Source organism: Anguilla rostrata, chromosome 9 (assembly GCF_018555375.3).
Source record: "Anguilla rostrata isolate EN2019 chromosome 9, ASM1855537v3, whole genome shotgun sequence".
NCBI lineage: Eukaryota > Metazoa > Chordata > Actinopteri > Anguilliformes > Anguillidae > Anguilla > Anguilla rostrata.
The window spans coordinates 2,796,188-2,822,500 of record NC_057941.1 but is presented as its reverse complement, the minus strand read 5'-3'; the positions used below and the strand labels follow the sequence as shown (position 1 = coordinate 2,822,500).

General features: G+C 44.2%; 1 protein-coding gene across 5 annotated transcripts in view; it reads right to left on the bottom strand.

The window, feature by feature from the left end:
• Positions 1-26,313, bottom strand: part of fstl4 (follistatin-like 4) — a 247,226-nt gene that overhangs the window by 69,445 nt on the left and 151,468 nt on the right. For all 5 annotated transcript variants that reach the window (XM_064349753.1, XM_064349757.1, XM_064349754.1 and 2 more), the window contains one exon: positions 25,926-26,183. In XM_064349753.1, coding sequence (XP_064205823.1) covers positions 25,926-26,183 — 258 coding nt within the window. The remainder of the gene's footprint in view (positions 1-25,925; positions 26,184-26,313) is intronic.

The following is a 26,313-nucleotide window of genomic DNA, read 5'->3' as shown; positions in this document are numbered from 1 at the left end:
TAGTGGGGAAGAAATGCGATAGAATCATCTGGGGATCAGAGTGGTATCCTCACAACATTTGTCTCACAGACAGAGACAAAGACTTTGTTCGTTTTGTTCTGAAATGTGCACTGAAATCACGAGAATGTAGCGCCTACCCTGGAACACACAGGCTAGCAAGGCCGGTTGTCATATTCCCTTAGCAACGAAAGTAACCATAACTACGGGAGAGTATGAAGCAAGATTGTAAAACCAGGATTTTCACTCAAGCCTGTTTAAACATGACATGGTGGTCAAGCCTTCAGAATCCTGAGATAATTTGTCTGGTTTTCTGTAATCCTGAGATAATATACTGTACCCTCGTGAGCTGAGCACCCAGTACGGCAAACGCTATGGGAGCTAGTCCTAACTGCGCCTAAACCATCCCCAGTATGATAGAGAGCCTCAACTGAACCACATCACTATCCAATCACTGTCTGAACATGACCGATCTCTAATGTACAGACCGTACAAATGAGCAGACTGATAGAATTAATTACAATCCATGTTAATGCTTAAGTGTTTGAATCATCCTTTCAATGTACTTTGAAAGGATTTGTCTCTGTCTCTCAGTAAGAAAGATTTTCACATATCAGAGCAGCACTGTACTTTGCGCTTTGTTGAAATTGACACTACGGTCTCCATTGAAGGTTCATTAAGCAATTGTCACAGATTTGCGGAAGTGTGGGACAACACACGCACACACACACACACACACACACACACAAAATGGCTTTCACAAATGTAACAATCTGTGATACAGTTCATGGTTAATTTTCTGTATCACATGTAACATGGTTAAATGCATCACTCTACCATCGCTTCGAAACTGATGGTAGATATAATGTAATTTTTAATTAAAAAATGGAAAGTATGTACAGTATTTCAACAATAAAGCATGTACTGTATATATTCGTTAATTTAATGAATAAGCATGAATTTACAGTTGATTTTATGACTTTAGAAGAGAGCATCTATACATTTTCAGAGGGTAAAACGTTTGATGATGAGAACAATCCCATCCGTTTAAAGCTTGTGGGTTTGTAATTCCGTCTGTGGCCTGAAGTGTACCCAGCACTGGGCTGAGTTTGCTTTTGAACACCACAGGGGAGACCGCTTCTATTGAAAACCCTAGCAAGCTAATCCGCACATTTACAACTCCGTGTTGAAGCATATCAGCTGTTCCTTTCATGGCAAAATTGTATGTACAATAATTCGAAATACCCATGAGAAGGTTTTTGTGGTTTAATATCTTTGCTTTTGTTATTGTTGTTGCTAAATTCTCTGTGTTTTTTTTAAAATGTCATAAATACTTATTGAAAATGCTAAATGGTTTTGCTCTAGTCTGTCTGAGCTGGACAAGAAACAAAGCAAATAACTAAGCACAAACAGAAGAGAAATAAGCAGCAGCTTTATTATGGATTAGACAGTAGATTAAGAGTGTAGGCATACCCTGAAATCTCAGCGATAACATTATAAACCTACAACAATCTGCCACAGTAACCAACACACGAGGCGGCAGATCAAAAAAAGAAAGAAAGAAAGAAAAAAAAGGCTTAAAAAGTCCTTGGTGCATTGACTTTCCAATTAATGAAAAGCCTTGATGATATTTTAATTTGCGAGAGATCACATTAATATTCTCGGGCAAATTCTTCGTTTCAATCTCCGCTCAGCGCTTCTCCGATCGGGTTTGGAAGCGGCTCTCAGTTCAGCCGCGAGTCCAGCGGTTTCTGAGCAACACGGAATACTTTACGCACAACGCGGTTTAAAACATTTCCCAAATCGGACACATGGAGCACATAACAGGGCTCCAGGAGCACCGACACACCACTGTACAAGCAGTTATTTTAAGCACGCAAAACTGACAGGACCCCTTTCGTGTTCATTTAACCCCTTCAATTAAAGAAAAGGAAAGCAGACATTTGCAATTAGCAATAAAATGCCTTCAGTGCGGATTCTGATGCACTGAAATCGTGCCGTTTGATACATTTAAACCATACCCACCGATGACTCTGAAGCGTACTGACCTCAAGTGCCCTTGTCACTAACTGGAGAACTACACAGAGTACTAACTGAGAATCAGCACCGAATTTAGAAACAGAAACTTCTGACACTCCGTTAATTTGCTTTTAATTTAATGTTCTTTAAGCACAGGGCTTCAGTGCCCTGATGATAAACTCGCGAGCACGCTCAGCACGTCCTTGAAACGATATTTCGAATCCCACGCTACTGCTTGGCGACACGTTACAACCACAATACGCGGCAACGTTAGCTTCCGCCAAAGCGCTATCACGAACAGGCTGTCATATCATTACTCTTTAACCTTTTTTCCTAATTAGTACCGCCTGTCAATGATTTACATCACATGGCGGAGCATGAGACTTGGTCTTATATATTGTTAGACAGCAATCCACTGTACAAAGCCAGTAGAAAGACCACCGGTTTTAATGGGAAATGGTAAATGGATCATTTTATAGGCGCTTTATCCAGCGCTACAATTGATGCCTCTCATCCACCAGAGCAGTTAGGGGTTAGGTGTCTTGCTCAGGGACACTTCGACATGCCCAGGGCGGGGACTGAACCGGCAACCCTCCGACTGCCAGACAACCGCTCTTACCTCCTGAGCTATGTCGCTTTAATAACAAGTAACGCCCCCTCTCCACCTCCCACACCCCCACCCTAGCAGCCAGAGAATCTACTGTATGTAACAAAATAGCAAAACACATTTTTGCTATTGACATTTTTGACAGTTCAGTGCTGTCTCCTTAACCCTTTAAGGTGTAAGATCACAAGTATGTGTTTAGAATGTTCTTAACTGAACATTCTAATGGTGATGTCACAATCGCTGCTCGTAACTGAACCCAGTGAAAGAGTTCTAGAACTGGCTTAGAATTGAAAAAAATAAGAAATTCCAAAACAAACCTTGCCCCCATCAACCCCCTCACCCTACAACTCGTCAGCCTGTTAATGCCAGCGATGTGGCGGGCCATGGGGTCATAGAGGGGGCATGGGGGACTCTGTCTCTGCAGTATACCTGCATGCCGCAACAGGTCTACATGGCTCTCCCGATATCAGTCACATCATGGCTTCAAAAATAAAAAGAAGTTTATTTTCCAAGAATAAAAACATAAGCCACTCTCTCCCCTCCCCATGTCTGCACCATGGGGCCGCATGGCTTGCAGAGAGATCTACGAAACCCCCCTCCGCCACCCTTCCCGTCTCGCCCCCAGACCCACCGCCGCCCCCCACCCCCCTCCCGTAAATAATGCAGATCGCGCCGAAGCTCCCGCCGACCCGGTGGGATTCTCCCAGATGTCTGTGTGCACCTGCTAATACATTTTAAACGCCGCCGCTCGTTATGCTCGCCCGCTTTCATCTACAATCGCGGTAAACGGGCTTCAACTCCACCTCGTTTAGCGGGTTTCGCGATCAATCGTCATTTAATTGTCGCCTCGTATTCGGTCGGTCCCCCCCTCGCCATTTTCGTTTCGCGAGCTGACAACCCCGCAGACACACTCAGACCTTACGCCAAGGCTCGCTCAATTTGTGAGCAGATTCATAAAGTCGAATTACGATACAGTAGGACTACAACCGTCTCCTGCAAAACGCCACTGGCCTTCTCACTGCGTTCATATCAGAATTAAAAGAGAAAATATTTGGGATTAGATAGTGACAAATGACATCAACTTATCGTGGCATGAAATTTTCAAATAGTGTCTGGGAAAATAAATTTTAAAAACACCACAGCACTGCCAAGTTTAAGAGACTGGAACAACTATCAAAGGCATGACCAGCTGAAGCACAAAATCCTTTTCACATTGAGTAGAGAAGATTGATGCTGATGATGAGGCGGATGATGACAACAGGCAGCTATTTTGGCCGTTATTTTTGCAGTGATTACAGTGTGAACCAGCAACATAATGTCATATCTCTACAATGCCCTCTCTCTATAATACCATATCTCTATAATGCCCTATCTCTACAATACCATATCTCTAATGTCCTATCTCTATAATGTCCTATCCCTATGATGCTGCATCTTTCTTTTTAATGGTAACATTAAAATACGTGACTGACAAGTCCCGGTTGCATTTAGTGTGAAAGTAACAGTTCCTACATTAGGCATCATTCCAAAGCCAGACCGTGCCAGAGGAGACTGTGCCCCATAGGGCGAAAAGTAACTGGCGACTGAGTCACCCAGCATCACCCGGTTAGGAATCCGCGTATCATTGCTCTCTAGCGACCCCCTGTGGTCAATCAGGGCACCTGTGGATTGCATGTCAATGGTCTTCCTCTGACTCCACTCTGTACAAGCTTGGGAAAAGAAGCAGCAGCAAGCTGGGGACACCGCATGTTGTGGAGGGGAACTGTGGCGATCTTCGCCCTCCCGAACCAGAGGGGAGGTATTAACACATCGACAAACAGATACCCAGACCCACATTGGGAACCACATTTATTTCTTTTTTAAAAAGTAAAAAATGTTTTAAAAACTGTAATACAACTGGTTTGCTGGTATATATAATATACATACGCATTTAAACTGACGATATTAGTGAGTGACAATCGGACTGAAAAGATAATTTTTGAAAAATCCATTAAAAAAAAAAAATCAATTCCGCTCAGCCGCACTAATTTAAGATCCACACACAATTATTTTAACAGATAATTCAATGAATGAAAAATCAATGTTTTCTTTTCAAAGTATTGACCAGCCCACTACAGTTATTATCAACTATAAATCTGGTAAGTAGTTTTCCATTTTTATTCTCCATTTTGAAGTGCATTCATAATTACGGGCACAGGTACTTCACAGTTGATTTTTACTCATCTTTTTTCAGCTCACCATTTTATGCTTTGAATCTACTCTCAAAGTCTTCAATAACCCCACGGCTTGATAAAACAGCAAAGCAGGAAGGCAGTTATATTAAACTAAAAAGGAAGAAGGTCCATGCTTTAAACAAAAAAAAAAAAAAAACAACAAAAAAAAAAAAAAAACCCTACATTTTCATTACCTTAACAGGGAACTTTTTTGTCATTTAACAACCCTGTCAGATACACTAACAACCGCAAATCTGCAGCTTACAAGGACAAAGGGGAAAGTGAGTTTTAGGAATCTCACAGAGAAAATTCACTTCATAAATCAAGCTTTCAAAACATTCCTAGCACACATTCTTCCTGCGTGCGGCCCTGTACGAGGCAGGTGTGTAATTGGCTGAAGCTACAGGTGCCTTTGAGGTTGCACAGACGCATTTGGTAAGTAAAGGATGATCCCTTTACTTTCCCTGATGATAAACTCGCGAGCACGCTCAGCACGTCCTTGAAACGATATTTCGAATCCCACGCTACTGCTTGGTGACACGTTATAACCACGATACGCGGCAACGTTAGCTTCCGCCAAAGCGCTATCACGAACAGGCTGTCATATCATTGACATCTTTAACCTTTTTTTTTTTTCCTAATTTCGTACCGCCTGTCAATGATTTTACATCACATGTGGCGTGGAGCATGCAGACTTGCGTCCTTATTATATTGTTATGACAGGCATATTATCATGTTACAACAGCCAGTAGAAAGACCAATCGCTTTAAATGGTAAATGGTAAATGGTAAATGGTAAATGGACTGCATCACTTTTCCGATCACTTCCTTCAAGCCTAGAGCACAACTGGATGTACAGCTTGTTTTGCAATAAGGACCCTCAATTACTGTGGAAAGGAGTCTCTACGCAATGAAGTGCTGATCTGTGAAAGGGCTGTGTGACTAGTGTAGGCATGCGTAGGCATGGTGGGTCTGAGTGGGTCTGCGTGGGCCTGGGTGGGCCAGGGTGGGCCTGGATCAGACTGGATCGACCTGGGTGGGCCAGGACCACCTAAATAGTATCATGGTCCACCCATTTATCTTGGCTGAACCACCACACCCAGCTGTGAGTTACCACCTACTGTAGGTAGTGCAGACCCATCTAGTTACACACAGACCGAGTCGTATAAACATTTCTGGCTACGCTGCTGGGCTGTGCTGAAAAGAAAATCTATCAAAGTACACATCAGCGCTAGATGGAAAGTTTTCTTTCGGGTCTTTTGTATTGAGTGATTTGTTTGCAATATCACACTTGACATGGCAGTACTAAGTGTCCTTGGCAGCGCAAGAATTCATGTACAGCGAAATTGTTTGTTTGAGACATGCACACACCTCGCACCCAAACTACCTCCTCTGTAATTTCAGTAGAGCACTCAGAAATTATAGCCTTGTCCTCACAAACAAACTCTCCGGCAGTGATGCGGCAGCGAATATGATAAACAGACTCCTTCCTGCTCCTTTAATACTGAATGGATTAGGAGTGCCTCTGATCATTTTCTGATTGATCGCTCTTGTGTGGGTAAGTCCCTTTGCCACCTGCGGTGCCAGGCTCTTCCTGCCAGCTTTTACCTCTGCCCATCCGGCTTCCTCTCCAGTGCCCAACGCCCAGCGCCCAGCCAGAGTCCTATTCATCAGTTCCTAACGAGCCCCAGGTCCTTAATGCATCTTAAGCCAGATTCAAAACCACCGACAAGAAGCCACATATCCCCTCTGGACGAAAAGGAGCTAAAATAAATGTTAATAGTATGCTCCACTCATACCGGGGAATACATAATGACCCATTTTATTGCTTGCTTACCTTTCGGGCGCATACACTTGACAATTAATATTATTATTATCATCGTTATTTTTTTTTTCGTAGTCGCAAGGATATTTAACACAGTACTTACTGAATTGCCAGGGTGCGGTGCATTGAGGGAGAAATGTAAACGTTTGGAAATGCACATGTTTGTGTAATGTGAGAAGGTGCATGCCCCTCGCCCCCTTTAACCCTTCGAACAGCAAGTTCTCTGGAATGTTTTTGGAATGTGTTCCAGAACTCCACAGCTTTCCGTTAACAGTAGTGGTGATTGTGCATTAGAGTGTTTCCTTAAGAACATTCCAACCACATATTCTGCGGTCTCACACCTTAAAAGGTTCGTCACCGGGGTTCAGGCCAAGTACAGATGGCAGAGGCCACTTGTTTGGATGGGGGGTGGGGGGGTCCACCATCATCGCTGCTTTTCCCTGTAGTGATCAATCGCACCGAACATCAGAAAAATCAGCCAAACAGGCTGTGGTTTTTTGCAAGTCGACAGCCCAGTTTAAGACCACTGTTCAGGAAGTATCATCATCAGGAAGTAAATAAAAAGTAAAGAAAATAAAAGTGCAGTCGGTGAAGGCTGTAATTATGAAAGGGGACTGCCCTGCAAGCTTTATTTGTCCACATTCTAATTCCATTAATCATGGTGACTAATCAACCAGCTGTTTATTTAGCCATTTCATCTTCTTGAACACTGACAACTGCTCAATATACTATGGGCAAGAAGGAGAATGTCAACATAATGGTGGTGTTAAAGGTAGATTACTGAGGTAATTAAAGTTTAACTTTAGAGTACTGATCCTACTGATTATATGAGTGTATACGATGTTTAACTGATATGAAGGTTAAATCTAATGTGACTGCACTGTTAGTACATTTATTAAATAGAAGTATATAAAATAATTCACGTTAATCACACAATTATTAAATAAATAATAATTAAATAATTATTCTATGTTAATGATAATAGCTTCATTATAAAGTATGATAAAAGTAAAAATAAATGTAATGTGTTGATCACTTTTGTTTCAATTTTGTTTAAAAAAAAAAAAAAAAAAAAGAAAAAGTAAAGCATTTCTCTATTGAAAATCAGTTTCTGGAAATTTTTACCTCGTGATCGCACACCGAGAAGCTGGCGTTTCTCGGCGATATTTCCCCCCCGCTGGTGAAGTCTGGCAGCTTCGCAGAAACGTCTGCCATTCGCTCCGCTGTGCGGCAACAGCAGCCGCAGGAACGCGCCGCGCTCCCGACGAACCTTCCCGTCGAACGAAAGCCGCTCGGCTCGCAGCCTATCAGGCTTCCTCACGGGCACGTTCTTCGCACCTGCATAGCAAATATTAGCCTCCTATCGGGTGCGATTCGAGTCAGAGGCGCGTGCCACTGCAACTTCCAATTACCGACTCCAGGAACGAACTATCAGGCCTACTTTTTTTTGTCCTGACTGCAGGAACAACTTTCGTACTTGCTTCAGTTTCGGGTCATCAAATATTAGTTAACCTGTCGCAGGAATATACCATATTAAAATCTGTATCAAAGTTATAGCCGTGCTCATCTGCACATCTGTGGTGACAGTCTACTGTTCTGTCCGGAGTCCTTTCTCCTCAAGGTTGATTCCAGTAAACAGAGCAGCCATTTCACTGGCCTGTAAACAGCCTGTGTACCTCTTCCCTTCTATCAAACGGCAGCTATCACAACTGTATGCTAGCGTTTGAGATTTTTTTTTAAATAAATAAATTTTGCATATACCCTTTCTGAATAACAGAGACAACTTTGTTCAGAGTCTGCAGGTCTGGTAGGCTGCCTCTGCCCCCAAAGATCATCCAGCTTAAAGATTCCACAGGGGTATCAATCTAGAAGACCCCCTTCCCCCTTCTGACATCATAATTAATACCATTATGATGTCACACATCACCGCCAGGACATCGGATGCGGTAGCCGTAAATTCTACGACCTTTCTGCGTCCACAGAGACGGCCCCCCGCAGGCTGTCTGTCGGGGGCCCCTGTTTTAGAACCTCTGGCGGTTTTTCCGTAATTCGGGCTTTTCTGAACGCGGCGCTTCGTACAATAATGTGAAGTTTCAGCGGGGAAATTAAAATTCTCCACACAATGACAAAGCTGGCCTTTCGCGGTAATTGAGGCTTCAGGGGGAAGGTAATTTCAGAGCAAAGAGTCCCATCAGACTTCCTGAACAGCGTTTATTTTACTTCCAACAAAAAAAAAAAATTTGGTTATATCAGGCAGAAAATGTTTTATTTTTTTATTTTTAAAGCAATACGACATTAATCAAAACCCCCCTCAGATTATTTCAGTTCATATGCAGTGAAAAGGGTTATTGTAGATGAAAAGTAAGAATTTTCACGAGCCGTTCAAGGAAGTTCACAGCCTGTTTGACCAGAGGGTCACGTCTCAGCGGGGGGAAAAATCTCTCCGTCAATGCCACGCCGAAGTCCCTGAGATCTCGCTTCTTCAGAGAAAACACTGAACCAAGGGCTGCGTTTAAAGTGCTCAGAATGACAAGCTGTTACAGAAATGTGGAGCGCACAATTAGATGAAGTATAAACACAGAGCGTGTCGTGACAGACGGAATATCAGTGAAATTCCGAAGCATCTCTCCAGCTGTTCAGCTCTCGCACTTTGCAAACTTCAGTAGCTACGCAGAAAACACACAAGCCCCTTTCATCCTGCATGGCTGTCTCGTCTCCACTCTCTCCCAAGGAACAACCACTCTCCATTTTCTTTTATGAGAGCATGATGATTAGTTATTACTAGGGCGAGGGGGGGATGGGTGGTTGTTATAAAATACCATAAAGGAAGAAACCCAAGCTACTCTCAGCTATCCTCTGCAGTCAAATCCAATTGCATACAAAGAAAACAAGTTTTTTTTTTTTTTTTTAACCAGTGAAATAATTACCAGCGTTAATGTTTCCTGATGTGATCACTGTAAAGTATGTCAACAGCCCACTTCGCCAAAGAATCCCGAAGCTCAGCAAACCGCCAAATACTCTCGAAATCGAACAACTGCACGGCGAAGGAAAAGCGGCTCCACTGTGACCCGAGCTCATCATCATGTGACGTGTTTTAGCCCTCTGAAGAGCAGGTTTTCTTTTACGTTCTTTCAACATTCTAAGTCAGTGTTCTAGAACTCCACTGCTTCCGGCTACCGGCAGTGATTGTGACATCAGCATCAGAATGTTCCGTCGAGAATATTCTAAATCTTAAAGGGTTAAATGCGCCTAATAATAAACATAATAACAAGGCTAAAAAGAGTCCAATTCAGGAATACATGCTGGCTCTCTCCACAAACACATTATTCTGACTCAGTCGCTCTCAGGACACCCTGGTGGAGACACCTGTCTGGAAACGTCCTCCCCACACATTTCCCCAGCCTCCGCGCAAGCACGGATCAGAGTAAACTGTATTTACAGCGCCCTGATCCGAACCCGCGCCACGTCCGCGGGAATCCTTTCAGACGCACGCCGCGGGGCAGCCGGTTCGGGGCACCGGACTGAGGACCCCCCCCCGGCTGACGGTCGCAGCCCCCCGAGGAACCCTGTCTGGCTCTGCAGATGTTTAATGCATAAATGATGAGCATGTTAAATGCATGCGCTTCCTGTGCATGCGAAGAAAATGGCCAACTCAAGTGTGATGGCGTTCGTGACGAGCTAGACGAGGAAGACCTGATGTCACGGAGGCCCACAGAGCCGATAGCCGGCAAAGCCTCGCGAAGCGGACGGAATCTGGCACGTCTCCCCGGCAACGGTCTCCGCACGACACATCCGCCCCCCTGCAGGGCCTTAAACAAAGCCCCCCACCCCCCACCCCCCCCCCACACACCCCCACCCGTTAGCGCTGTTCAGCTTCACACCAGCGGGACCCTGCTCCTGCCATTCACCCCCTGCGAGGAGCCCGGGGGGGGCTCCAGGGCCCCTCCCACCGCAGGTTTAGCGGTTTAACTCCCCGAGCTTAAGGCCCCCCCCCACCCATGCGCTGACTCGCAGGGTCACCGACCGCCTCGGTCAGACCTCTCAAATGATTTCATCCTGGAATTCAAGCGTTTCCTCCAGCGAAGGGTCATCCGCTCAGCACACCCAGCCAAACTGTTTCCTTAAGATTCGTTTTCACATGCTATATTTAAATTTTTTTTTTTCTTTCCCCAAATAGTATTTCAGCCCCTCTATAAGCTCATGTAGTTGTGAATTGTATCCGGGGAAGAGCCGTGGGTTTGGGCCTGTTTGGTTGAGCCACTGGACGGACTGCTTCCATCACACCTGAGCTGCAGAGTGTTTGAAGTCCAGCTTCGCCGGAACAGGTGATGCACCTGCAGTCAGCAAACAACCCAGAAAACCCGCCCAGAGACTGCCTGTCAGGCGGGAGTGACAGCCTCTCTAAGACCACACCCGAATGACTTCAGCAGGAAGTGACCTCATTACTTTACCAGGAAATAACCTAATAACGTCACCAGGAGATAACCTATTAAACTTCACTAGGAGATAAATAACTCCACCCAGAAATACCCAAATAATTTCACCAGAAAATAACCTTAGAACTTCACCAGGAAATAACCAAATCACTGCACCAGGAAATAACCTTATAACTTCACCTGGAAAAAATCAAATAACTTCACCAGTAGATAACTGAACAACTCTGCTAGCAGATAACCTAACTTCACCAGCAGCACAGCTGTGGGTGCTGACACACCCCTGGCATGAGCGGTAGCGTTGGTACTAGCTCTGTCTGCTGTTTTGGCAGTGGCCCAGTGAAACCTTTAAATGCTTAGAAGCATTACGGATGATATTATTTGATATGAGAGTAAGTTCACTGGCAGCCATCTTGTAGGGTAACAGCTTGATAAATCATAATCACAGTGGACGGTAGCGGGACGTGTCTGTGGTGGAAGTGTTGATGGCTTCACAAATCACTAGAAATTTTCATGACACACACAGACACACACAAACACATGCACACACGCACGCACAAACACATGCACATACAGACACACACAAACACATGCGCGTACACATACACGCGCACGCACACACACGCACGCATGCACGCACACATGCACACACACATGCATGCACACACACACGCACACACAAACACATGCACACACACACACACACACACACACACGCACAAACACATAACACACACACACACACACACACACACACACACACTCTCAGTGTGCGGTCACTGTGGGCTGAACTGGGCCAGTGCTGCTGTGTGGCACGGTGAGCCTAACTCCGTCTCGCTGTGAGGTGGGTGTGATGATTACACACGGCAGAAAACTGTCCTGACATCCGCTCCAATATCCCCAGCTGTGCCCGATAGTAAATTAACTGCTCTGTTGCCAACTGACGGTAAACCCTCCTTCCCGTATCCGCAGACAACAGCTCAGCCGCCCTGAACCAAGATACCGAGCTTGCAGAACAGAAAAGATTTGTATATTGAGGATTAGCCTGCATGTATTAGCATTTATAGAGAGAAAGGTTGTTTAAAGGTTACCGTCTCATCCCTTGCAAAAGTAATTGGTCTGGAAAACGAGTTTGTCCAGGCTTGGAGCTTAATTGGAATTTAACACCAATATAATTCGATGTGGTGTGCAATTCCTGCTGTTTGATTAAGTATGTCCATAAACGTCTGTGGAGGAGTCTCATTAGCTATTGCATGTGTGTGTGTGTGTGTGTGTGTATTTGTGTGTGTGTGTATGTGTGTGAGTGTGTGTGCGTGCATGTGTGCATGCAATGCGTGTGTGTGTATTTGTGTGTGTGTGTGTGTGTGTGTGCATGTGTGTGAGAGTGTGTGTGTATGTGTGTGTACATACGCGTGTGTGTGTGTGTGTGTGTGTGTGTGCATGTGTGTGTGTGTTAATGCTTCTGAAAAGGAACACTCAACTCTTTTTATTCTGCGGTGTGAAACGCAGGTGTTCCCGAAAAAGAGACGGCGTTTTTCCTTTTCATTTTTACATCCATTCTCATATCGGTCTTCTGAGATCCCTCAAGAGGCCCGTGAAGCCCATTACTCAGTAATGCAATGTGAACGGCTCTATGCTGATCATTTATACACAGAGTACCACCGTAATTAAATAATGTCCCATGGAGTGATTCAGAATCGCTCGTAAATTAGGCTCGCCAGCTGTTGACACTCTCTTCCCGTTGTCCTACCTGCTCGCAGATCCGTAATTAACATCTTTGATGTTTCTGTGTCACTGAATTAAATCGTGAGCTGAGAGGGCGGACTTTGCGCACGTTTTTGATAACGTCTCTCAATCACGCTTACGCGCTCTTAAAACTTTAATGCAGCTCCAGCGCGCCGCGCACCTGTTGGCATAATTAATTCAGCGTACTGTCAGACCGACACGGATCAGACCGAGGGAAGAGAACTCCGTGATTAAATAAAGTTAAATATTTCATGTTTCTCCTTCAGAAAATGAGGGACAAGTACATTTGTCTCATTGCAGCATTCAACCCTGCGTTCTAATGAATAACAGATTTACAAGTAACCCATCCACATGTATTGTTTATTAAAGCTACAACTCAATTTCTTTTTAAAATCCATTTAGTACAAATCCCCCCCCCCACCGCGCGATACATTGCACTCTGCACAGCCGTCCACCTGCAGGGCAGGTTTGTGCTGTAGTTTTCCGTCTGTAATCTCATTTTAGAAGAACGACGGGTTACTCACTGTATCATAAGGATCATCACAGCTGTGTGGAGTGCACCCCAGGGGCAGTAACTCTGGGATAGGACCGTGAAGTTGGGGTTGGGTTGGGGCTGGGGTTGGGTCGAGGTGCGGACGAGGTGTGTGGGTAAGGTCACACCCGGTTGGGGGTGAGGGAGGACAGTTCTTGAACTCGAGGGGCCAGGGTAAAGTGCTGATTGTTCAGCCCAGTTCTCCTCAGTGCGCTATACAGGGGTCCACCAGAGGAGGCGCTGTCGTCCTCTTTGGGGTTGTAATCTCCTCTCATTACAACTCCTTCCCAACAGACAGCTCCAACTGCAGGTTCTGTTCCCTCCTCATTCAATTATCAAAGCTAAAATATTTATACAAGTGGTTATCCTTCAAATGACCCTGGTTTGAAACCAGCTGTCATATTGCTTATTTATCATATACAGTACGGTAATATATTTAACCATTTTAATCGTTTAAATATTTAACGGCGGCTGTGTTGACACACGGGAGCCGATTTTTCTGCAAAACTGAGGAACTGATTGGAATATTAACAGGCTTCAGACTTGTGGTAATAATAAGGTATCTCAGGGGAAGATTAAGAAACAATATTGTAATGTCTCCTGTGAATACTACGTCTCAAAGCAACGCTCGCAGTTTCAAAAAGGGAGAGGCGGACCTTTGGAAGCACCATTGTCAGTTATGAAAATGGGGACGCATTTTTAATTAATACCAAAATAATGTCATTTGAATAAATCAATATGCAGACTAGGTAATTATTTGACTCAAAACAGTCACCATCCAGTGAAAGGAGTGGAGTGATATAGAATTCGGGGGGTGGGGTGAGGAAGATAAGCAACCTTCCCAGAATGCATTTGGTGATAGGTCAGGTGACTGGCCACATGCCAGTCCTGTCTCGTCACGACTACTGATGTTTTTATATCTTGGCAATTTCAGGACAGTCCACTATCTTTAGCATTTTTTCTCCTGACACCACAACCGCATTGGCAGTTCTGAAAAATCGGCACAGCGTTTCCCTGTATTTACAATACTGTCCACGCTTCTATTTCACGGCTAAACCAGGATTGATGACGGCCCTTCACCTCCTACACCCCGCTCAAAAGCTATCAACGTTCGGAATGAGCGTTCAGTTGTAAGCCATGGCCGACTGCATCAGCATACATATGCTTTCCATGCGCTTATCTCCTGATCTATACATCTCAACCCTCGCTACTGACCCACAGTCGGGGAATTCGCTGGCTTAGAGAAAAACGCAAACGGACGTTAAGAACCGGCGATGCAAATTGACGAATAAAAAAAGCTATCAACGTTCCGTCTCTGAGGAAACTTTTTTTAACGCTGAAAAAAAGAAGAGAATCAAAATGCCACGGCCTGTTCTCCCCAAGGGGGGGGGGGGGCGGCTAGAAATTAAATTTAGGAGAGTGTTTCCTGCGCCCCAGCTATCGTGCGATCACAGAGCAACATTTCCCCCCGCATACGCCCCGAAACGCTGGCCTCTCTGACGAGAGCAAAGGGCAGCAGACATCTCCGCTATTTTTTCTCTCCTGAATCCCAACTGGAGGGGGAGGAAAAAGCGTAAAAGGAGTACACCGTCTCCCCCTGGAAGATCTTAAAATACAGCCCCGACCCACGGCCGCTCGGCCCGTTCCCCGCGCCGCACTGGGGAAACTTTTAAAAACAGGAGCAGGTTTTTTACTGGGCCGCAGCGCTGACACAAGCGATGTTTTAAGTAAAAGTGTTATTATTAGATAAAGCCGGTGAGATTCGCGGCATAAATGTGCAGCGTCTGAAATCTGACTTCCTGGGGAATGTCTGGCTGCTTTAAATTCATTCCGAGTAAAAATTTATATGAGGAAAAGCACCCGTCTGGGAATACCCGATTTAATTTTATTTTTATGTTGGTCTGCATAGCGCAGTTACCTCTCAATGTATGTGATATTAAACTGGCTAATTAACAACTGCCAACCCTTGGTTATAATCTCCTGAGACCCACTGGAAATAAAAAAATAATAATTTTTGACATAAGACACGGTGCTTGAATGATAAAAACGTGTTACAAAAAATATTTCCAAAAATATTTATTAATGTTTATTAAATGTAGTGTAGGGTTTCAGCATGGTAGTGTGTGTGGTTTTGAAACGATTCACCAGGTCTTTTTGTGAAAAGACTGAAAATAAATTAAATGAAATAAGAAAGGTTAAGAGAGTATACTTCTGACCAGCTAGTTACTGTAAGTGGAACTTTTATAATGACAAGACTGATCACATTTTCTTTAGATAAATATAATAGTTTTTCGCTTAACCAATATGTTTATTAGTAACAAGACTTAGGCCATGGGTTTATAAGTAACACTCCTTTAAAGCAATGAGCTGTGAGTATATGCTTAGAAAATAACAGGGCTTGATTTTGTAAAAATTAATAGTGAAGATTTACGGGGCAATTTGTTAAATTAGGTCTGACTAAATTAATTTTAAGGGCACTCTCTTTGTGCTGGCTTCAGCAGTACAACATATGTTCAATGAGGCTTGGCCTGCTATATGCTCTTCCATTAAATAGCCAGCAACAGCCTAGCACAGGCCAAGCCAGGAAAGCACATCTGATTTTCCATTGCATTTCACACAGCTGAATCGCACGAGTCACATGACCACTATGACACGTTATCGCCTGTCACAGTGGTGGACTTTTGTCGGCCAACGTTTCTCAAACGTCATTCCAAAGACGACTGAAAAAAAGAAAGAAAAAAAAAACCATGCTCAGGAGCTTGGAAGACCAGCCTGACGTGTGATTTTAAAAGGGATGTTTAGCGTCTGGGTTGAGGCATGCAAGGCCGTGCTTCTGAAATTTCTCGGGAAATCCACTGCATTGGTAATTCCTCTTGATGTCATCGTTACAGGATCTTCACAGATACCACCATTACATTACAGGCATTTAACAGATGCTCTTACCCAGAGCAACTTACACAACTTTTTACCAAGTGTTTACATTGCATCCATTTATACAACAGTCGTCCTTGACCGTCCCATAACCTTGCTCAAAGGTCCTGCTGCTGACACAGTGTCCCCTCCATCGCCCAACCCCGGGACAGCGGGCAGGAGAAATCGGCGCTGACAGTCCAGATTCCGCGGGACGGGCTGCGTGTCCTACTTACACACAAGGGCACGGAGGCGTGGTGGAGGAACGGGCCCGGCAAACGACCGGACGTCCGCGATCCGCGAAAACGTTTTTTTTTTTTTTTTTTTACGAGAGCCATCAAATATAATTCAGCGTGTCGCCCGCTGTGATAATTTCTGCCGAGGTGCGAGGGCTTCATAAAATGTGACAAGGACTCGCGCGCGCTGGATTGGCTGAAATCGGCCGCGAGCATCGCCATGTCGACCTTTTTCCTCAATGCGCTCGCCGATGCAGATCTTTTTGGTCAGAAAGCTTATAATAAATATATATATAATATATAATATATATATAATAAATAGAGCTTAACACTGAAGAGGCAACGACACACGATTCTCTGTTAACAAAAATATCAGTCAAAGGTAAGAACCCGGATGGTAAACATTACATCACACCAGTGGTTTTGGTTTTTGGTCACTGAGCAATTCAGCCAATAAAACAGCTGCGTTTCTCTGCTTTGCCCACTTGTACAGTATAGCAGAGTTACTCACAGTAAGACAGATTTGCAAGGCTGGACTGTTCTAGCATTATAATAACTGAACATGTTATTTCTGTCACCTTTAATGAGGTAAAGGTTACACGTTATACAGTATCATTGAATATAAATTGATAGGGATTTGGCAACTCTAATAACTGCTAAAATACTAAAATACCATGATCACCAACAATACAAGAGTGAGGTTTTATTGAGTTGAGTATTTAATACACTACAGCCAGTGGCCAAGAAATAGTAGATATAGGCATGGAGATATATTTATACTCTGCAATGGGAAGCATTTATTATATTTTATTAGGAAGAACTCACAACAACTTTAACTGAATTTCTATTAAATTACATTTTAAAGCTATTCCTCCCCGAGCTGTTTTCACGGGAGCATTACTTCACAAAACAATAATGAAGGTAGAAAAACAGCAGAAGATAAGTTTTCCATTTATTTAGAAATCGGTAAGGGTGTGATTCCACATTACTGGGAATGATATTTCACAATAGCGGGAAAACTATTGTGATGCTCGTATCTTTTGGCCTCCTCCTCCACCGTTACTTATATAAGCACAAGGTGTTTGTTTACAGCTAAATCGCATCCGGGGGTGGGGGTGGGGTGTGTGTGTGTGTGTGTGTGTGGGGGGGGGTGACTTAGGCAATCGCCATGTTTCCACATGGGATAAATGCAATTTCATATGTTTCACCTCCAGTAAAGTAGCCTGCAGGTAATCCCCCCCACACCCGCACCCACCCGACACCCACACACACACACACCTCGGTTTCAGATGATGCCAGAGCTCTGAACCAATTTCCTACAGGGCCAGAAAATGCTCATACACAGGCCCAGCAACCCCAGATTCTGCAATTCCCCCTCCCCCCTCCCTCTCCCTCCTCCCCATCTACATCACGCCAGGTGCAAGAGAAACATTACTGCCTTCATAAAAAAAAAGGTGGGGGGGGGGACTCACAAAACACTGTTACCTAACTCCATTAACAGATTGCGGTCTTAAACAAAACGCGGCGCTCTAAAATGCTAATCTTCCTCGCGCCCTCTCAGTTCCATAATGGAATGGAAGGCCTGACCGGAACGTGATACGTTTAATAAGCAAAGTTTTTTTTTTTTTTTAAGTTGCTACCTACCAACTCCGCTGGCCATATGTTTAATGCCACCATTAAACAATTGAGTGAAATGAACAGAAGGAGCCAAATTAATTCATTTATCACAGCTAACCCGTTTCTTGTTCTTCCTGCTTTCGCCAAATGCTTTTATTTTTTTATTTTTTTTGCATAAACGAACACATCTATAAAATTATAAAACGGCGCATACACCATTGCCGTTTACAGAATAACCGTTAAATGAGCAAATAAATACACCACGCAACAGAGGGAGTTGATCTTAAAGCAGGTAAAATCATATTTCATTTTACAGCAGGGAAATCACATACACAGTACGGACGTCCTAAAAAATGATGATATGCCAAAACGTAATGTCATTTTTCAACTAATACTTTTTCTGAGAAAAAAAAATAAAAACCACAAAAACTGAAATTTCAGTTACATACTTTTGATACAACAGTTATGAACTTATTCTCAAGTTTCTATTTTAGTGCACTAATATTTATTTAGAAAGACGAAGCAGGTGCGTTTTGCTCGTGAAGAGACCACGGTGTGCTTCACAAGAACAAAAAAAAACAGCTTTTTAAATGTGGACTAAATAAAGAGGCTAGCTACACCCCCTGCTCTATTTATGACAGCACATCACTCACTCAGACTTAGAGCCGCGGCCGAGAAGGCAAATGGCGCTGTTTTTACGAGCGCTGCGAATATAAGCTAATGCATTTGAGCCCTGAGTATTAAAGAAAAAGATCTCCTTTTCAAAATGCATTATTCTGTTTTTCCACTGATGGCACGAATATAAAAAGCGAGCGAAGAGGAAAACGAACTATGCCAGAGGAAAGGACCAGCTTCAAGACATCGGCGTGAGGCGTTCACAAGGCCTGTTTTTATAAATATGTAGGGAATGAAGTCTGGGTTCGGCATTAGCAGCGTCAGCTCTAATACTAATGTGGGTATTAAAATAATCTCCTGCTGATTTGTCCCCTCGGAAAGCCCAGGGCCGTTTCAATTAAACAGTGATCCTCTGACAGAATACAGTCAGCGTGTACATCATGAGCGGGTCCATACGCGTCTTAACGTGGCCGCAAAGCGGTCCCGAGGACAGGAGACGGCGGCGCGTGACATCGGCGCACTACCCTTGAAATATATACCGTGCCACGGCCAGGGTAGAAAGAGGGATGTTTATGCGGCCAGGGAGCGATGGAGTTCCAGAGGACATTTATATCTGGGCCAGGACATCCATTTCAAACAGCAAATACTTTAATATAATGATTCTGTGGGGAAGAATTAAGTTAATGAGGGCGAACACGCGATTACAGGGAATAAGAACTAAATATATTTTGGGACATCTAAGAGACGTAAGGGTGACATTTTTCGGTGGCTCGTTTATTAGGAAAACGGAGCGTTCTGTCCGCGGAGCCGCTGTGACATCTGATGGAGCACTTAAGAATTAAGCCTCTTTTTTCCCCAGAAAAAGTCGTGCCCCATTTAGTTGAGGGGAAATTTCGGCCATCCAGCCGTACCCTCCTAATGGAACCAAAGTTATTCTCATGCATTTAGAAATTAAATGGAACCAGACTTAATGGAACATATTTATTAGGAGAGCTGCCAACAACCAGCAGCTAATATTATTATTATTAGTCATAATAATAATAACAATAATTGTTATTATTATTATTTGGATATTAAAACGTTATATTGTGCAGAGGCATACACATAACTAATATATGTAAGGATTATATTGGTTCTTTGAAATTGAGAAGAGAGCTTGCTCTTTCGAATGACCTTCTAAATTGACATTCTAATGTCATTTTGTCAAAGGACTATGATTAAATCACCAGACAGTGCTAATTATTTGTTGTGACGTATTTCTGAAAATACATTTAATGCTGTTTCTGCCTACATTAGAAAACAAATTTACAACAATGAAACATTTCCTATGTATAACCTTCAAATGAGCCGGCTGTCATCTTAACTAAGCATTAGATTGATGTCATGAACTCTCTTGGAGTTGTTTTCTAGCCAAAGCTAACAAATATATATAACACACAAGCAATAAAACCAACGCACGTGGCATGTGTCCAAGTTATAAAATAAGATGATTTTCTTAAAATCATGAAGCCGATTAGTTTGAATGCAAAATGAAAGCTTCTAGTCACTGATGCTACAGTAAATTCCAGTCGTGTTTATTTTTGGATGAACCCCCCACCCCTCAGCCCCTAGTGATGAGCTGCGGCCCCCCCCCCAGAGTCCACCGGGGGCTGTTTGGGGCGGAACCTTGCACCACTGTCTCTTCGGGGGCTTGTTTAAAAATGTTTGCTTTTATAATTGCTCACTGATCTAATCACCCCAGCGGCCATTTCATATACAAGGGGTAATGTGCAGCCAACGACTGTCTAATAAAACAAGTTCTGATTGGCTGATGCAACCCTGAAACACAGAAATGGGTTCTTATTCACCCTGAAGGGGGTATTTTGGAGTAGCAATGTACTTGCTCACTATACACTTACCAAGGCTTCTTGCCAAAGAAATTAATTATCTGCCACAAAATCATGTTTTTTTTTTTTTTGCTTTTTAATCAATCCAAGTCTGCCGGAGGGATGGCACAATGCAGTTGCACTGATTCTCAGGAAACGGCCACCGTGCGAGTGTGTCTGAGGCCACGCCCACACAATGGTCTTACGGCTAATGCTAAAACGGTGCTGACCCGCACTCACGCACGCGGGGGAAGAAGTCGCACGTCGGGCCTGTGCGGCTGATTCGCCGGATGTTCAGTGCGACTGATCGCTGCTGGGATAGAACAGCGATGACGGTGGGCCAGTGATGAACCCTTTTTACAGCGTAAGAGTGCCAAATATGTGATTAGAATGTTCTTAACGTAACGTTCCAAAGCTGATGTCACAATCACTACTGGCAGTGGATTTCCAGAACACTGACTTAGAATTTTGTGAAAAAGAAAACATTAAAAAAAAAAAAAACCAGCACTTCAAAGGGTTAAAGCAGGACTCATCCAGGAGGCGGAGCCAAACCCCCTCAGCTGGAGCACCTGGGCTTGCTGAGGTGAGCTGAGCTGAGCCCTGCCGTGACCCCTCCGTGACCTCTGTTCCACCCGCAGGGTTGCGTTGTGTTCCCTCTGTCGCCTTACAGGCACGGAGCAGCAGAGACGAGAGCCGTGCAGACAGCTTGTTTTCTCACGTTTCAGAGAACTTGTTTTCATAAAAAAACAGGTCAAGCTGTGAAGTGACCGGGGCACGTGGGTACTCTTCCATCATAACGACGAGAAGGAGAAAGTATCTTATTAATACTGCACGCATCGCTTTCGCAATAACACAATTACGTGTGTAATTTGGCAGTAGGTGGTTTTTAAAAAAAAAAGAGTTAACTAGCTTAGCATTAGTGTATGGGTGTGTTTGCTTCTATATGCCTGTGGAAAAATGTGCAGGTCAAAGGTACACTGGTTCTGTGTGTGTGTGTGTGTGTGTGCGTGTGTTTGTTTGTTTGTGAAGTACCGTAGAATATGAATTTTGGGTCAAAGAAAATGGCACTACCTTTTTTTTTTTTTTTTTTAGAATTAACATTTATACCCCCATCTGTGTGCTTTGACCAGACAGCCAAAGGTTAAAATGGAGGGGGGGGGGGTGGAGGGGTGAGGGGGGGGAGGGTGCGGAACAGACAGCAGACCAGAGCTGCCCGCTATTTGCTCGGAAAAGCGTTTCTGTCTCCAGAAAACAGCAGGATGACGTGGAGGGTAAGAGATCAGTGCCCCTGAAGTATTTCTTTTGCCCCTGCTGACCAAAACCACCCAGGGTTCCAAGCACAGAATGCGACTTTAGCTTTTCTCTCTGTTCCACCAAACTTAACAAATGTCACTGAGCAAGCCGGAGCTTCCAACACCGTCACAAATGCCTTTTAAAAATAAAAAATAAATTAAAAAACCTTATTCCTCGCACAACATGTTTTTGTCCGGATGAGATATTGGCCACAAGGCACAAAAAATGAAATTACCCTGCCAAAAAAAAAAAGTTTTAATTAATAAAACTTGACATTTTGCATCTAGTTTATAAATAGCTGACGGGACTTTTTTTTTTATTGAAACTTCAACCCACTATTTTCAATAATATTCACCATCAAGGTGAACTGCATATTCACAGTCGAATTGCTTTTTCGATGGATTGCCTATTCTTGCACTAGGCATAGACTGACTACACCCCCTTTATGATGCAAGAGACAAAATTGCATAGAAGCACAAAGGCTTTAACTGTACAGCCCACATGCAAAATTCATATCGGCATAAAAAAAGTGATTTCGCTTCATTTCCATTCCTATGAATTTATACATGCGCATTTTCTGTAAACAATCTGTGAAGCACGAATTCCCATGGGCAGGCAGAATGGTCTAAACTGTATCATGCCTTCATACAAATGCTGTGAATGAAGTCATTGATAGCAGAATTATGCACATTTCAATCACCTAAGCATTCAGCCTTAATTAATATTAAACTAGCGAGAACACAATTTAGATATGCAACATTAATAAGCCAATCCCTGGGTGTTTTCATTTGACAAGTCTGCTTTGTGGTTCTCCCCCCTATTAAACGATGAGAACTATAACGAGCCTTGACATTCCACAGCTCACAAATATCTGCCTGTTCACAAGAGTTCTCTCTCAGTCGCAACTCCCCCAGTTCTGACCTCCGTCAAAATATCTGACAAGTGGGAATCTAACAAAAAATAATCAGGGATAATTTGTTTAACAACATTTTGAGTAATTACAGTAATATTCATGTTTGCGCTTCTGTCGGCGTAATGTACAAACCACAAAAATATTTGCAAGTGTGAAGGACAGAGAGATGGCCAGTATTACATGATCAGAATAACACCCCCTCTTCATGCCAGAAGCAGAGATTTTTTAATACAGCATGAACGCAGCACATCCTTGAATCGCTTTACAAATTTTGGCCTAGATGTTATTTCCCCCAATGCAGTGATCTCATAAATGGCCACTTGTTATTTTTTTTCCCTCCCCTGACACAAAATAACCTTGGCAGATTGTGGATGCGGTTTGTTTTCAAAAATACAGAGCAAGGCGGTTTCTAAAAAAAAAAATTACAGCAAGCGACCGCTCACAAAAGCATAAAGCAGCATGGGCCTGCCACCCAATTCATAAAGCTAAAGTCTGAATTATTATTATTATTATAAGAGCCGCGGGGATATCCTCCTGCCGTAATCCGGGGGAAGGGAGTGTGGAAATACGATGCCCGCGTGACAGGGCAGTGCCAGCGGCGTACGGGCACGCAGGCTAGCGGACGCTAGGTCAGCGCCCAGCTTCTGAGACAGGCCTTAAACGTTTTGTCCGCCGTGGCAGAAACGTCTTCCCGCGTCTTCGTCACCAGACCCGAGTTGTCATGTTTATTACTTTCGGAATGACAGGGCACTGCCATCTTCATCTAATGTTTTTCCCTTGTTCCCCCACCCCCCCCTCCTCAGCCCCCAGCCCCCCAACCAACCAACAGTCAAAACAGCTATTATTCTCACCACACACATCTAAGTAAGACGGGAGATCTATAAATAGGGCCCATCCAGAGCATGGTAACTGGAGATTGCTAATCATTTAGGATTCCAATTCTTATTAATAAAAGCTAATAAATACATTTAAAAAACACGGATATTGGGATGGTTTCAGGTCCATACTTGAGAAAAGTATCTTGTACATCACCCTAAATGTGAAAAAAGTACCACACACACGCCCAACCAAACCACATCACACCCCAACAACCCCTCCTAATACCCCATACACATCCACCCAATCCACATCACACCCCAACAACCCCACCTAATACCCTACACAAACAACCAACCAAACCACATCACACCCCAACAACTACACCTAACACCCCCCACACACAACCCAAACAATCCACATCACACCCCCAACAACCCCACCTAATACCCCCCTACACACACCCACCTGAACCACATCACACCCCAACAACCCCTCCCAATACCCCCATACACATCCACCCAAACCACATCATACCCCAAAAAACCCCACACACACACCCACCCACCCAAACCACATCACACCACAGCAACCCCACCCAACACCTACACACACACACACACACATCCAGCCAACCAAACCACGTATTCAAAGTCAGCTACGCTCGGTAAATGAAATCAAGACAGTGTCCAACAGCCTCTTATCTGAAATTAAAAAACGAAGCAATTCAAAGCCATCATTCAAAATGATAATTGCACATTATATAATAAGACCAAATTAATGTTTTGTGTCTGGAATATACGGGACATTTTAGTGCTGTGGAGAGCGTGTCATTTCTCCTCCACCTCACAGTTAGACGACAGATGTATAAATCTGTGTTGACGTTTTGAAATTGCTTCCCGTTCGAAGGAATTCAGCCCCATCATGCCTTGCAGCGCGACGGCAGTAGCGCTGTAATGTGGCGTCGGAGCGCCTGCCTAATTTGGGTTTAACGCGCGAAGCAGAGAGCGCGGGGCTCGGTCCTCCACGTAACGCGAAATGACTCAGACGGCCTCTCGGTGCGCGGCGCAGAGAAGAAGAAGAAGAAGAAGAAAAAATAAAACGCGCGCGGCTCCGGAGTGTCATCTCGGGTCTGCTTCGCACCACACCTCGACTGACGCCGTGAGTCAGCTCTATTCATGACCGCAATAAATTAATAAAATAAAATAAAGATGGTGTCGATATACATACGTGGGAGGGACGATTGACCGTCGGGGCCAAAAAAGCGTATTTGGAAAAGACAGTCATCGCCCGTCGCCCGCCCCTCCGCCCCCCACCCCCACAGAAAACGTTACTCTGCAGTTCCCGCAGAACCTCAGACCTTCAGAACACCAGAGGGGTGTGTGTTTCGAGCTCATTTCGAACATCGAAAGTTCACGAGGGGGGAAGGAAAGGAAGACCTTGCTGCTGCTGGGTCACTTCAGGCTGCCGCTGAGATGATCATAACAGATCCGTGAATACATGACTCACACATTCAGCCGCTCAGAAAGACGTTCGCTAATTTGTTTTGCCGCAGTCAGCCAGGTGTAGCGACAGTGTACCATAGCGGTTAAGAAGCAATTAGAGAGAGAGAGAGAGAGAGAGTGAGGGAGGGAGAGAGAGAGAGAGAGAGAAAGTAATATTTTTCATCCTTTTGGAGGTTATGTTTAAGCTAACTTAATTAATATTTTCTTAACTGCATAATTGTACATTTACTCCATCTGAGAATTCATGAATGTTGACTTTCTAATTCACACTAAGATTATATACAGTGGTTAATGGAATTGTTTACCTATCTTTTTTATCCAACTAATTAATTCTACTTAATATCACCACCACTGTAGGTGCATTAAAAATCCCGTCGCTGTTGCTTGTTGCTAAAACACTTCAGAGTTCAGATAAACACATCCACACTTTGGGTCCACGGGGGACAGAACGAGCAGGATTCTGTAGAGCCCTCACTTGTTTTTTTTCCCCACCTCTATGATTATTATTAATCCATCCTGTGTGGGCAGGACTTTGAGATTCGTCAGAGTACGGAGGAACATTTAAACTCATTTTAAAAACAGCTGGGATTTCACTAAAGTGGAACGGAGCCTCAGCGACTCGATTCGTTTCTCAGACAGCAGCGTTAGAGTTAGCGTTATCGATACGATTATTTTTGGGTGTCACTTGAATAAGCAGCCATCAGCGGATGTTGCTAATTGGCGGATTGCATTTTAGTTTCTCAGCAGCGGGTTGCGTTATTTGGGGGGGGGGGTTGTGTCGTACCTTTGAAGAAGCAGTCCTTGCCGTGCACCACGTGGACCCGCCTCTTCTGCAGGCAGGCCGTCCGGTAGACCTCGCAGTGGTTCTGGTAGAAGCGCCCGTCCGAGCCGCACACGGGCACGAAGGTGGGCCGGCACCTGTCCTGGCACACGCACGCCGCCGCCGCCGCCGCCCCCGTCTGCTCCGAGAGGACGCACTGGCGCCCCCTGCCGCAATACCGCCTCGTGCAGGCCCCCCGGGGAACTTCAGCGCCGAGGCGAACTGAAAATTAAAAATAAAAAAATAAAAAAACAAAAACGAAAGACAATAGCGATGTGTTATATCTTTCGGGGAAATGTGAGAGCGCGCATCGGGGGGGGGGGGAAACATTGTTCGAATTCCCCACCTTCAA